General features: G+C 34.1%; 1 protein-coding gene across 2 annotated transcripts in view; it reads left to right on the forward strand.

Annotated features, from left to right (window-relative positions):
• The first annotated feature begins 4,843 nt into the window (after window positions 1–4,843).
• LOC149531820 (ubiquitin-conjugating enzyme E2 5-like) overlaps window positions 4,844–14,605 on the forward strand; it is a 28,348-nt gene continuing 18,586 nt past the window's right edge. Inside the window, exons 1-2 of one of the 2 annotated variants that reach the window (XM_089809101.1) lie at window positions 4,844–5,240; window positions 5,369–5,448. In XM_089809101.1, coding sequence (XP_089665227.1) covers window positions 5,113–5,240; window positions 5,369–5,448 — 208 coding nt within the window. In that variant the 5' untranslated portion in view covers window positions 4,844–5,112. Of the gene's footprint in view, window positions 5,241–5,285; window positions 5,449–14,605 lie in introns of those variants that run through there. The other variant, XM_089809100.1, reaches the window with a different exon arrangement.

The following is a 14,605-nucleotide window of genomic DNA, read 5'->3' on the forward strand; positions in this document are numbered from 1 at the left end:
ATGTCACTCCTAAACATACTACAACATATGCATAAAGAAAGCTAACATGCAAGGAATAAAGCATAAGATGATCCTACAAAGTAGATCACATCATGATCTATCACATGCTAATCATCAATATAAAGAAACATACCAGCAAATAACATCCATCATAATGATCCATGAATAGAATGAAGATAAATACCAACAAAGAATGCTCCAACCATGGTGTCTATGAATGAATCTCAAATGGTAAGAGTGAAAAAGCACTACCACCCGACCGCGTGGGACTTAAATGGCCCACTCCCACTACGCTAAGGAGATAGTCTCAAGTCCCAAACAAGATATCAAATCACATAACACAAGATAAAAAATCACATAACACAACTACTCTCTAAGTCCAGGAATCCTAGAAGTATGCTAACTCAAAGATTCCAACACACAGATCGACATCTAGACCCAGAGGCACAACAAAGACATGTAGGAAACCTAGTATGTAAGTGAGAAAGTGTCATCGCATGAATCACACTAAAGTTACCCTGGTAGTCTCTCAATAGACCCCGGCCCCCTAGTGATCCCTATGCAGCCACTAGTATCCTCATGTATTAACGAGGTATACTACAGAATGCAAGGTTGCAACCAAGCGTTCTCTCTACTCCCATCCTAGTTTGTACTAGCACTCGAGGCATGGGCGAGAACATACAATTATCTTATTAGGTTCATTTTAATCCCTATTTAGTGTAAATATTTTCACTTATTAAATAACTTACAATGAGTTACCCTGACAGCCACTTAGGGCCCCAGCCCCCATTGCAAGCCACTTCCCAACACTACAAGTAGATAACCTACCCTAGGCTCAAGAAATTACAAATCACAAAATCACCTCAGCCCTATACAAGTGACTAGAAAGCATCATAAAGATAATCAAAATAATCACATCAGTTCTCCACGAGCAATTGAAAAGCATCCGATGATAATCATAATATCCATCGGTTCTCAATGAGCAACCAGAAAGTATCTCAAAGTAATACGGATCGAAGACTCTAAAATGGTCAAGTCAAACATGTTGCAACATGACATAATCAAGATCAAAACAACACTTCAGTCCCATCAAGGCGACTGAAAAGTAACCCAAGTATAACTGATTGATGACTCAAAGATGGTTAAGTCAAGTACCTCATATACATACACCTCAGCTTCACACAAGAAGACTGGAAAGCAATAACAATCAATAAACCACACACATCATAGAGCATGCCATTGCATTACCATGGTTGGGTTTAAAAAGAATCGAGACCAAATAACATCAACATGCCATCACATTCACATAACTCCCAAGCCTCTAGTAGACGTCCTAACTGGTCAACACTCTAGGACCACCCAAACCCCCAACATGGATAGCATAAGGAACAAGATACAAACACATATTTTAGTTTGCTTTTGCAATCACATTGTTACGCCAAATATGAGGTTTCAATTTTTGTTTCAATTATACTTCAAGTGTACAAGATTCTTCGTTTAATTTTCAAGTCAACCCATTTATCTTTTTGAATAAAGCATAGAATTATCCCTCCATTATTTTAAAACAATTTTATAAAATAGTCAAAAGATAATTATTTACTTATTTAAATCATTAAACTAATTCCCATTGACTTTTAATAAAATCATTGCATTATTTTACTAAAATCAATGTTACTAATAATTAAATGAAACTCCCTTAATTCCAAGAGCATCTCCCATTATTCAAATCATAAGAATAATACTTATCAACTTTCAAATAATTAGTTTACAATTTCCTTAAAACACTTCAAGGGCAATCATTTATTTAAAATAATCTTCATTGATTTTAAGTAAAATCAATCTCATTAATAATTAAATTATTTAATTCCACTAAACACTTATTAATATCTCTTTTCTTTTAATTTGCCCTCATTTAAAAATCCATTTACTTAAATTGACTAATAATTAATTACACTTCTTCTACTATTAACTAATCTTAATTAAATTAAATTAAATTACATTAGTTAATAAATCATATAAAACTAAGGCATAATAATAAGATTCTATTTTAATTTGAACCCAAACCCGAATCAATTTCCAAATCTTGATTCTAGTAAGGGAATATTGCAATAATATTTTTAATTCCCATAACTAGATGAAACAATATGCATGCTCAAATTTCAAATTACAAAATTGAAGATTTATTCATAGAGAATTATTCAGACACACATAACAGACACGATGAAGACAGGAAAAGAAAGACCATAATAAAATATGCGAAATAATCATGAGTGCCTACCTGGACACTGATGCTAATTCGCTACGCCTTAGAAAATTGTAGAGAAGCTCCTCCTCTTAGAACTTTCTCCTTTCCAAAAATTCCTTCCTTCTCCAACATTCGCAATTCCTCCAAGAACTGAACCCCCCCCCCAAGTGACTAGGAGTGCTTGTAGAAGCATATGAGGATGTAGAAGCCTATGAGGATGACCATATACAGTAGGAGAGCCTCTATATAAAGGCCTCTAAGATGCATCTAGAATGTGTCTAGAAAGAACTAGGAGATAAGCATGACAACTAAGCACATACCTTCCATGATAAGAAGATAGACATGATGAGGTGTCTAGAATGTTGTAGACACCATGTGCTCAAATAATGTGCTAACTCCTTAGTGTGGACAACATGTGCATAACTAGAGTGCAAACTCCAATGTTGTCAACATAACAACTCACAAGAGTTCACATACTCCTAGGTGAATAAATATTAAAATAATGCACATTACTTAATTAATTAATTTTCTTTATTTAATATTCACTTGACTCCTTTTTAAATTAATTTATTAATTTTAAATCTCATGCACTTATCATGAAATTTTTAATAAATTAATTTCTTTTCCACTTTAATATTTATTTTTGAAACTTAATTGATAAAATATTTATTAACTTAAATAATAATATTATTTAGCACTTATTTAAAAATGAACTCTAAATATATTATTATTAAATTAAATAAATATTATCACGTTCCAAATTTTCATCTCTAAATTTAGTTCTTTTATTTAATTAATTTCCCAATTAATTAAATAAAATAAATATTAAAATATCATATTAATTTTCCATTAAATTAAATCATTAATTAAATATTTTAATTAGACTTAATTAATAGAAAATACACCAAAGACTCATAAAGTAAAATACAAAAACCCATCATAGCAAACACATACAAAATCAAACCAAAAGAGTTAATATCACGAATTACGTCATTCGACGTATTCAGAAGGTACTTGACTTAGATACTTGTCCTGATTTTCAATAGGACAAATGGCTTAAAGGGTTGGGTTTTGGACTTGAGAATTTATCTCCCCTCTCTTATCATTGAGATAATGCGATAGGGTACGTTCATCCTGACAATTTAGGGAAGTCAATACCTGATACCTACAACCTGCATAAAATCCACGCATGTACAAGCACAATATATACTAAGCTAAACAGACAATGGTAGGAAGTGGTGCATCATGTAGATCCCGACTAGTAGGTGACTACGACTCCCTTCCTTAACCACATTAGAAATGCTATACTGAAAGAAAACAAAAACGCACACCATACACATGCAAGTATGGGGTAAGTATCTATAAGAAAACACACATAATAAACCATCTATCTAATCATCATCAATAACTGAAATCACTTGAATAATCATCATGCATACATGAAATATAGAGTACCAAATGATCTCATCATATAATAAACTGAATCTAAAACAATATCTGATAATCTCAAAATAATGTTGCTAATAATCATCAACATAAAATTGTCCTAAAAGAGTTTGGCAACAATAGCAAAATGCAAACTAGGGCAGGCACTACAAGTTGTTGCTTTAGAGTATTCTCAAAACAATTCTCAAGATGATTGCTTGGGACAACCATAGTCCATCCAATTGCAAACTACCATTCAGTGATACACAATGTCTTTGCTAGGGACACATGCTATAACAAAAGGAAGAGTATTTTTTTTCTCTCAATTCAATAAAAATTAATAACTTCTTGTAGAACTTGCTAATTATTGCTTATTTTTCTATGCTCATAAAATATAAAAAATCAACAGATCTTTGATCTTTATATAATTCTTATTTTATTATATTGCTAAAGGTTGATATAAATGCTTCATGCTAGTGAATCAACATCCCCTCTTTTAAGTTTAACTATTTTATTACTACAAAAAGACTATACACCAAATGTTTTTTCAAATATATCAAAGATAATGTTGTTTCAATCTTAATTCTTTTTTGAAAACTCTTCCCTTATATTTTCGTGAGTGCATTAGTTACAAATTGATATCATATATTTGACTATTGTCTTTATATTTTTTAATCTATATGTACAAATATCTTTCAATTATAGAAGTTAGAGCTATCTTATTTTCTAATATAATTGTTTAAATGTGATCTTTCCTTAAATAATTATTAAAAAAAAATAAATTTAATTATGAAAAAATAATTTAAATAATTTTTATTTAAATAAAACAATGAATATTCAAGAATTGGAATAAATAATACAAAAAAATGGACAATGAAAAAGGCAAATTATTATTAATCAATTTCATTTGCAAATTCGATATGACTAACACTTTTCACACTTATATATCATACGTACAAAATACACTTACCCCATAGCCAATGGCCCACCTATCCCACATAGACACTAAATACCTCTGTTTCATTTGGCCATTTCCCCTGCCGTCACCTCTCTGTATCATTATAACTCCTTTCCAATCAGGGCGAGACAAAAAAAAATACAAATGATAATAATAATAATAATAATAACAACAAATGAGATAAATCCCGGGAAAATACATTAAATTTCAAACAGCAAACAAACATTTGTCAACTATGAGTGACTCGCCCTTCGTGAGATACGTGGATCAAATCTAGCTTTCCTTTTTGCGTTTTTGCTTCTTAAAATAAGCGGAGCTGAATTGAGCGAGTAGGACGCCATGAAATGTAATAATTGCCATCAGAGGAAAGAAAATCCATTCCAATTTAATGAACGAAACCTACATCGTTTCTCCAGGGCGAGATCTCCATCAACCTTATCAATGTTTTCTGTCACACAACGTTTAATCAAATGAAACACTCTCTATGCATAAAACCTATTTGCCCAGATTTAAAAGTGCATACAAAACGACTTCTTCTTCCTCGGTCGGTGTTTATATCTTTGCCACCATGGTTAACTCTAACCTGCGCCGGGACACGGACGTGATGAAACTGTGAGTGATAGGAGATACCCTTTCTGTCCTGTTAGTCAAATTTATATGTTTCTGCCTTTTCTTTTTCCTTGTTTACAGAGATGTTTGTATGTGGGTTTTTATTCTAATGTTGTATTTGCTTTGCCCAGCATGATGAGCGGTTACAAAGTGGAGTTGGTGAATGATAGCCTAGCCGAGTTCTATGTGGAGCTCAGGGGACCTCCAAACAGTATTCATAACACTTTTTTTCCAATTTTTTTTTTTTTCCAAAAATTGCTTTATAGCAATGACAATTTGATGAGTTAAAATTTCTTTGGTGGTTTATGTGTTCCACCTGTTCTCTGTTGAACACTTTTATGTCAATTTAGCCAGCTTCTAACCAGCCTGTGCAAATGTGGCCGCTGGGACGTTTTGAATATTGGGCAAACTTTTCTATCACGCCGTAACTTGAACAATGCACATATTCTTACCCTAGGTGACGTTTATGTTTAATATTTATATTAAAAAATGACCCAGTAATCCATGCAGTGCCTTAAGCTTGTGTGGCTCTAACCTGCTTACAAATTTATACCGTGAATGCTACAATGTGAAAGTAATTTAAGCTACTTTGCCAGAAATCCTTGTTTAATATTTGGGAGTAGGTTTGCATTTGTAAGTCAAATGGAACAAATTCAAATCCCCTGGATGCACGTTATCTCAAACCTTGCATGACAATAGACTTAGCACTAATGCATTCCTGAATGCCTCTGATTGATTTGTGGATTTGCATCTACAAATGAAATGATGGAAATATGGTTTCTTTGAAGTGGTATGTCAAATGCCAGTACTAGTTAAAATTTTGGTTTGTGATAGAGGATACAAACTTAACATAATTGCTTCACCCACTAACCCAAATTGGTGCTTGGAATTGCATTTACAGTTAAAATAGTGCAGAGACAATTACATTAACAAATGAAATTGTCATTGTCACTTAAATACTTCTGCAACAACTGCTTTAGTTGGCCTGAGTTTTCCACAGTCAATGTAGTTTTGAAGAGATAGCTTTTAGAATCAATAGTGTATGTTTTTGGATCCCACTCAGTGATCCATCATCAGGAAGAGGACAATACAGGATTAGATTGCAGACATAATTTTAAAAAGAGGTAAGGGGAGGAATTTTCAGGACTGGAGAATGAGGGAGAGAAATGAGCAGTAGGGGGTGAAGAAAGAGAAGGAAAAAAAATAGAAAGCTGGAGAGACTCATTGACTACCCTCAATCAAAATATGGCCACCTGAGACACGCACATACACACACCATCTCAACAAAGTGAAGTAGGTCTGTGGTCAAAGCAGTGTTTAACAGCTCTTTTTACTTCAGATACCAATACTTGCCTGGAATGACAGGATACCGAAGTGGATGCATGCGGAAGCTCGAAGACAGACAGGTTCCCTGTGGGTGCCACCCGGATGCCACTCACAGGCACCCGGATGTGGGTGGCACCCACAGGGCACCTGGGAGCTTCCATCAGTGTCCACGCAAAAAAAGTAACTTGTGAAACTTGCATTAGATTGTGGTCTGAATAAGAAGAAATATGTGTTTCTGTCGTGTCATCTATTTTGTCTCAGCCTTTTTACGAAAATAAATGAGAGGTGACAAATGCCGAATCATTTGCTTTAGTTGTTTGATCAACATCACAACTAATAGAAAGTGCAAACCTGGCTATCTATTAACAGCCATATTTACAATTGCCTAGCCCCTCTACCTTAGCAATACTATGAATAGATTTGGACTTTTTGTTTCTGGTGAGCTGCTTTTCAGGGGTCTCCAATAACATGCTGAGCTTTATATTAAATATTTTAATAATTTTTCACTGCATACTGATTTTCCTTAAGGTATTTTTGAATTTGTAGTTTGAGGTCTAGAACTTGAGTGAATTTCAATGTGAATATTTGCGGCTATGAAGTTTTCATTTGAAGTTTGAACTATTTAATTGACATATGAAATATCTTGAATCTTGATCAATGGTGAAGTATTATATGATACTATCATATGATGTATGTTTGCATACTCTCAGTTCTTGTATTTAGCGCACATGCGCACACACACACACACACTCTCTCAGTTCTTGTATTTAGCGCGCGCACACACATGCACACGCACACGTGCACACACACACACACACACACACACACACACACACACACACACATATATATATATATATATATATATATATATATATATATATATATATATATATATATATATATATATATATATATATATATATATATATATCACACATTCAAAATGCATCCGCACCCCCCCTCCCCCCAAAAAAATCCTGCATCCGCATCCACATCCGAATCGGTAACTTAGCTTTTTACCCATACCAAACTTATTTTGTCTACACATATATGTTTCTACACGCAGAACAGTTCTCTACTGCAGTTCTTGTCAAGTGAACTCGTGTAAAATAGTCAACCCCAATAAAAGACCCTTTAATCGTAACTTTGCAGGACAGATTTATCAATAAGTGACAGTAATCATCTCAAATCATGGCAATTCTCAAATGGGTGATGACATATCAATATTCCAAGAGGGGACTGTACACAGTTATCAATATTTGAAGAATCCTGTTGCCACTTAGCCATAGAGGAGTCCATAAGTGTTTCCACAGAATCCATTACATAATTTGCCAAAAAAAATCCACAACATTGGCTTCCTAAAAGCAATGGTTGAATGTGTATTGTTCCAGACTTAGTTACCCATATCTCCCCTTGGCCCTTCGAACCAGGTGAATTTCGAACCGGTTCTTGGTCCTGGACTTGGTTCACTTTTGGGTTCCATCTGGGTTCAAACCCAAGCAGGTTGGTTCCTTTAGGTTGAACCTAGGTCAAACCAGGGCAGACCCAGGTAGACCGAGTGCGAACCAAGTACCATTGGGGACATTTTATAATCTTGTGCAAAAAACAATAATTACAGAATCTGAATAAAGATTTTTAACATTACAAAACAAAATTTGCTGAAGTTCAAATATTGATAACATCAAATTATACTGTCCCTCAAGATTTCTTCCAGTGAATTTTTTATATCCAATTGCTGATAATGACCCCTGTCCGAATAATTGGAAGCTCTGTATAGTGATAAATCATATTTGAAACATTAAATAATAAATAACACCTTCAATAGGTGAAGTGAGTTGCAAGCTACTAATATAACATTTTTGAAGTAGGATGTTAATTACAAACAAACAAACTTGTACAATGAAAAAGTAATAAGTGTTGGACAACTTGGAAAGCAATAATGTTATTAGTGCAGTTGATCCCAATACATTGACAATATTTGTGAATGAACCAACTAATGCCTTTGATGGAGAAGAAGATGAAGATTTAGATAATCCATTAGATGATTGAAATTTAGCATTAAGTTCTAATTTTTGAAAGTCTAAACAATGTACTTGAACTCAATATTGTTTTAATAGTTTGGTGTTGATAATAGATATGATGCTAAGATTACAAGTTTTTAGTGTTTTTGTTGTTTTTATGATACTATGTAGCATTCTAATCGTAATTCATTTTTCTAGGCTGCATACATATGGGTGTGTGTGTGTATAATTTTTACCTGTTTTTGTATTAGCGAACCCAAACGAACCCACACCTCATTTCAAGATTTTGTCATACCAGCAAACTAGTTCTTTGAATCTGAACTTGAACCGGTAACTTAGGTTCCGGAGCAGCAAGGAGAGGCCAATTTTTACGAAGAATGTTTACAAGTTTCCAGTTCTAAGACTTTTTTTGTTCTTGATGGCATGAAAGATGAGCATTGAATTTCCTTTAATCTGTATGGTTTTTATACTTCTTTTGATTTTCAATTGGATACCCAAGATCAACACTAGAGCCTCAACTTCATTGTCATTCCATGATCAAGTTTTTTGGAAGCTGCTCAACCATCCACACATCCTGCCCCTGAAATGCCTAGATTCCCACTTGAAGCGCCATCAACATTCAATTTAAAAGAGACATTAAAAAGAGGTTTCCAAATGGCTGTTTTTATAGAGATTGAATGAGAGTGATGATTTCCTGATGGTCAATCAACTGGCAAAAGCTTAAGCTGCAGCCAGTATTTTGGCATCTATTGATCACAAAAGAATTTTTTAACAGATTGTTGCTTGACTTTGACTTGGACACTGGCAATTCTGCTATATAAATCTCACATTTACCCATACGAGATTCAACTTTCCTTGGGAAATAATTTGGTTGCATTCTTTCTAGATGTGACATATGATAACAGATGGGCAGACTGCCAATAAGCATGAGAAGATAGATTTAGAATGAAGGAACAACTTAACAACTCAAGTAAAGTATCCACAAAATCCCTTGCCCAATTTAAGCGCTTACAAAGCAACCGTTCAGCGCTTATAGTTATGAGAAAAGGGCAATGAATAATAAGATGATCCATGGTCTCTTCGTCCTGCACACAATAACACCTCACGTTGGTCTGAATAAACCAATCTTTTTCAGATGTTCCCTTGCTGAAATGTTCCCATTGATGGCAGTCCAGAAAAGTTTTCTGCTTTGCACAAGCAGGTCTTCTGTCAGCATAACATGACCAGCCAATCCTTTGTCATCCAAGGATCTGCAGTAACCAAATAACCATTTTTTCCCAAGAAAGAAAATGATCTAGAACTGGCCCACCTTGTTGAAATGTTTCCACTGTCAGCAGTCCAAGAAAAGTTTTCTGCTTTGTGCAAGCAGATCTTCTGCCAACATGACACGACCAGCCAATCCATCATCATCTGGGGATCTTCAGCAACCAAATAATAATTTTTTTCCAAGATGATCTAGAACTCACCTATTTGATTATGTCATCCGCAATCCCAAATATGATCTTTCTGCTTCTTAATTCAGTTTGGAGGTACTGTTTGTGTTCTAACAATAAAGGAAAACCCAATAAATCTTTCTACACAAAAGAGATGAACACATTAGTAATTTTAAGTTTTAACTTAAAAATAATCACAAACCTTTTCCTCCCAAAAGCACTTCTGGAACCTCTTGAGTTTCTTTCTAATACACCTGGGTAACAAGGGAACTGCATCGATTCCATGAGTCATCTCAAAAAGTACTTTCTTTCAGTCCTTGACCTGTCAAGTGAGATTACTAGTGACGATAGATCTGCTGTGTATCAAGAAATTCCAAAGATGTGAAGTTTTTAGCAGGCTGGCAATGGAAAGAATTCAGTACGTGTCTAAAGAAAATTTCACCACTTTGCAGACAGATTATAATACAAGCCCCACACCAATTTGGCACTAGGGGCCTTTTTCATTTCTTAGAAGAACTCAAACCTGCACCTCTACCAAGGTTTGGAAAGTAGACTGTATCCAATGCTACCAATAGATATTTCTTTTTGTCTTCAGAGCCTTGCTAAAGAAAATTTCTCATGGTTCTTAAAATCTCTTTGATTACACCAGCTGGTGGTGTTAGAGCTGACATCAAATAATAGGGATTGCTGCCAACACAACCTCCAACATGATTAGTCTTTCAGTCATGGATAACCATTTGCATTTCCATGAGCTCAACCTAACTTTGAAAGAATCCAGGAGAGATTTCCACATAAAAGCTCTCCTAGCACTACCAAATAAACTCGAAGATAGTTATTGTCTAATTGTGAAGCCAAGCAGATTTGCAATTCTGTCCTGAAAAATAAGAGAAATGTGATTTTTTATTTTTATTTTGCTTCAATTAATAGTGTACTGTATTACCTTGTGAAAGGACTGCAGATCAAGCTGAAGGGACTGCTTGATGCTTTATGCTTAAACAATATTTCATTATATTTGCCTTCCCAAATGGGATAGTGTCATCTATGAACTTCTGATCTGTGATTGCCTCCAAACCATCAGTGATATGAATGCCTTTCCACATTTGAATATGATCTCATTGATTTGCCTCCTTCAGAGATCTCCCAAGCACTTAAGCCAAAAGAATGAAAAGGAATGGTGAGGTATCTCCCACATCTCAAATTTCAAGCTGGTTCAAACCTTCAAAGAAGATGGTAAGAGTTCTGTTGAGTAGAATAGAGTACCTAGGTCTGGAAATGCAACTAAAAATTCACTCTCCATTCCAAATAGATCCCGAAATTCTCCAAAATATTAAAAGAGTCTCCATTTCCTTCTGTTATAGACTTTTTGATATCCAATTTTAGTACATTGCTTATGGACTTGGTTGAAAGGATAGATTCATTAACTTTATGAGGATTACAGTTCCTTCAGTAATGTCTCTATCTGAAACAAAACCTTCCACCGAACAACATTTATATCCTTTTTAGAAAATAACTTGGGACCAACTAGAGGTGGTGTAAGGTCAACTATTGTAGGAATTTATTATCCCAGATAGATTTCAATGCTGTCTTGTACTCAAACAACATGCAAGTGGAGATCAATAGAGTATTTCAGTCTTGAGTTGCCTTAATGAAATGTTGTGTCTCCAACATGAAGGATATCAATGCCTTGGAAAATTGTCTTGCCTGGAGAATTTGCAATTTCCTAGAGGATCTGCAAATTTTGTCAAAATATACTACATATCCAGGGAGCAAAGCTACAAAAAAAGATATGAATGGAGATATTGAAGATTTGAATATACTAGTTTTTGCCGACTCCCATGAGATATTACTAATAATAACAACAGTCATTAAGATCAGATCCTTGATACTCACCAAAGCATATTAAAATGAGCCGACTTCCATCTTTTTTAAACTGGAAAGTATGGTGGCCAACTTCATCATATATCTTTGTGTTTGATATGTTTGACAAGGCCAACATAAGGAGCAGCAAATTCATAAGGAACAATGATCAATATAGCTGACTACTAATATGATCTTTAGAATGATTAATATCCTCAGAAACAACAATTATTAACAAGGAGACACCACCCTTGGAATGAAGGGACATGACCCAGAAAGAGAAACGACTCTTTCACCACAAGGAAGAGATATATGTATTGAGGAACAACATTCAAAGAATATGATCGAAGCAATCAGATTTGTCTTATACCAATTTCACCCAAGCATAGAGAATATGAATATTATTAATAAATCAGTATGAAGTATTAGTTCTTATATAGGCAGAATTGTGGGTCTTATCTATGATTTCTTGCTTCTAAAAAATGTATGAATATGATATTATTATTATATGACCTTTATTTGGAGAATACATGCAGTAATGTGTAACTCTTATAGGATACATGCAATAATGTGCAACTCTTATATGTTTGCTGTAATTAATCATGGAAGGGATAAGAAGGGAATACAAGGAGGGAGGAACTTTTATGAGGTTCTCTTTTAAGCATGCCACGTCATGGTGGTGACAGATTGTCCCTTGAGGCCAAAGGGGTGCAAGGAGTGCTCTACCTTTGGGCATATAAGGGAAGGGCTTAGGACTGTTGGCAACTAGCATGTTGGATGTGTTGTCATTGATGTCAACATATTAGAGGAATCAAAGGGATGTCAACATGTCAGAGAAGTCAAAAGAATTGTTTAGAAGATCTATTTGTTGGATGCTAATTGAGTTGTTGTAGGTTAGCTAGTCGAACATAATGTTTAGAGGTTTGGTGAGGTCTGGGTATTGAAGATATCAAGTCGCACATGTGGGATATTGTTAATGAAGGTCAATACTCAGTTCACTCCAAGTTTTAGAGGATATAATGAAGGTTTGAGTATGATTCAAGGTTAAATTTGGTGATTGGCAAACAAAGTGATAGACAATGTTGACAGGTAGATAGAAAAGCGTCTGGTGTGTCGTACCAAGATGGAATCTATTGGAGCACACTTATGAGTTTGTTTTGGACATTGTAATATCCCTCCTTTAGTATTTTCTCAATGAGATTGACCCAAAAAGATTTTTTAGTAAAAACTAAAAACTATTAAATTTAATTATACTTATTAATATTTAGATATTAACTTGTTTCTACATAATCCTTAAGGTTTCCTTCACATTAGGCTTCCTCATCCTCTAGGAGGATCCCTTGGGTCCTTGATTACTCTTCCTTCTTCTTTGAAATTGTTATTCAAGTTGTGCGTCATAACCCGTTGGGAGGACCCCTTGTGTCCTGCAGTACAACACTCGATTAGTTAGCCATCTTCTTTGAAGGTCCACAAGATTTGTCAATCAAATCCCTTACATTTCCTTTAAATGGGATACCCTAAATCCATTTCCTTTCGGATTTTATTTGTCATCTATGTCCTTAAAAGTCACAACCCTTCATAATCAATATCCTTTTGAAAAGTCGCAACCTGTCATAATCATAATGCTTTCGAAAAGCCACAACCCTTCATAATCACAATCTTTTTGAAGAGTCACAACCATTCATGATTACAACCCTTTCAAAGAGTCACATCCTTTCATCATTGCAACCATTTGAAAAAATCATTTGTTTTCTTCTCATTCCTTATCTCTTCCACTAGTCCTTATTTAATTCCTGTCTTCTCCTCTTCTCCCCTCCTCCCTTTTATGTCTTAATTTGAAGGAGTTACATCTCTTTATTACATATCTCTTGACTTTTCATTAGATTTAGTTAATTTATATTATCCTATATTATATTATTTATTTATTTTGTGTTTTTTGTCATTTATTATTAAATCCTATTTAGAAAGGTAACATACTTTCTGCAATATTCTCTTGTATTTAATTTAATTTAATTTATTTATTCATTCTTTGTAATTTTATCATTATTTAATTATTTAAATCTTATAGTAAATATTATTTTACTAATGATCGATTATATATATAATTATTATAATACATTGTTTCTTCTTCTTTTCTATTTTAATATTAATTAATTTTAATATGATTTTATTAATTATTTAATAATATTGTATTATCTAATTATTTAAAATTCTATTTGAAAATGGGGATGTGATACTCATGTGTCCTCAACTCAAAGGGTTAATACTTCAAACTTTTGCATGACATAATTTTATTGTATCAGAGGTTTGTGTCAGTGTTCTTGAGGAACAAGTGAAAAAGGGTTGTCAAATTTAGTGGCTGTGGTAGATTTGTGTAGATGAGTGTTTATAAGGATGCTACAGGATGTTCCTAAAGTATGTGCTTGATGAGTTGACAATATGCATGAATCAAAAAGATCAAATTGGTGAAATTATCAGTCAATGATAATACTTTTATTATTATTCTTGTTCTTGGTCAGTTAGGTTGGTAAGTCATGTTGTGCAAGTGGGAAACAATGAAATGAGTTAGGTTTGGAGACTTGATTCTTTATATAAGAAGATGAATTAGGGAAAATCAAGTTGGGGATCATGGATGTGGATGCTAGAGGGTGCTAGTAGATGAAGATTCTAATTGTGTGATGATCAAAAGAGAGGTTGAGCAGGGATCTGCATTGTGCTACATTGGCGT

This window comes from Cupressus sempervirens, chromosome 11 (assembly GCF_028749045.1).
Source record: "Cupressus sempervirens isolate cs-2001-9-10 chromosome 11, ASM2874904v1, whole genome shotgun sequence".
Lineage (NCBI taxonomy): Eukaryota > Viridiplantae > Streptophyta > Pinopsida > Cupressales > Cupressaceae > Cupressus > Cupressus sempervirens.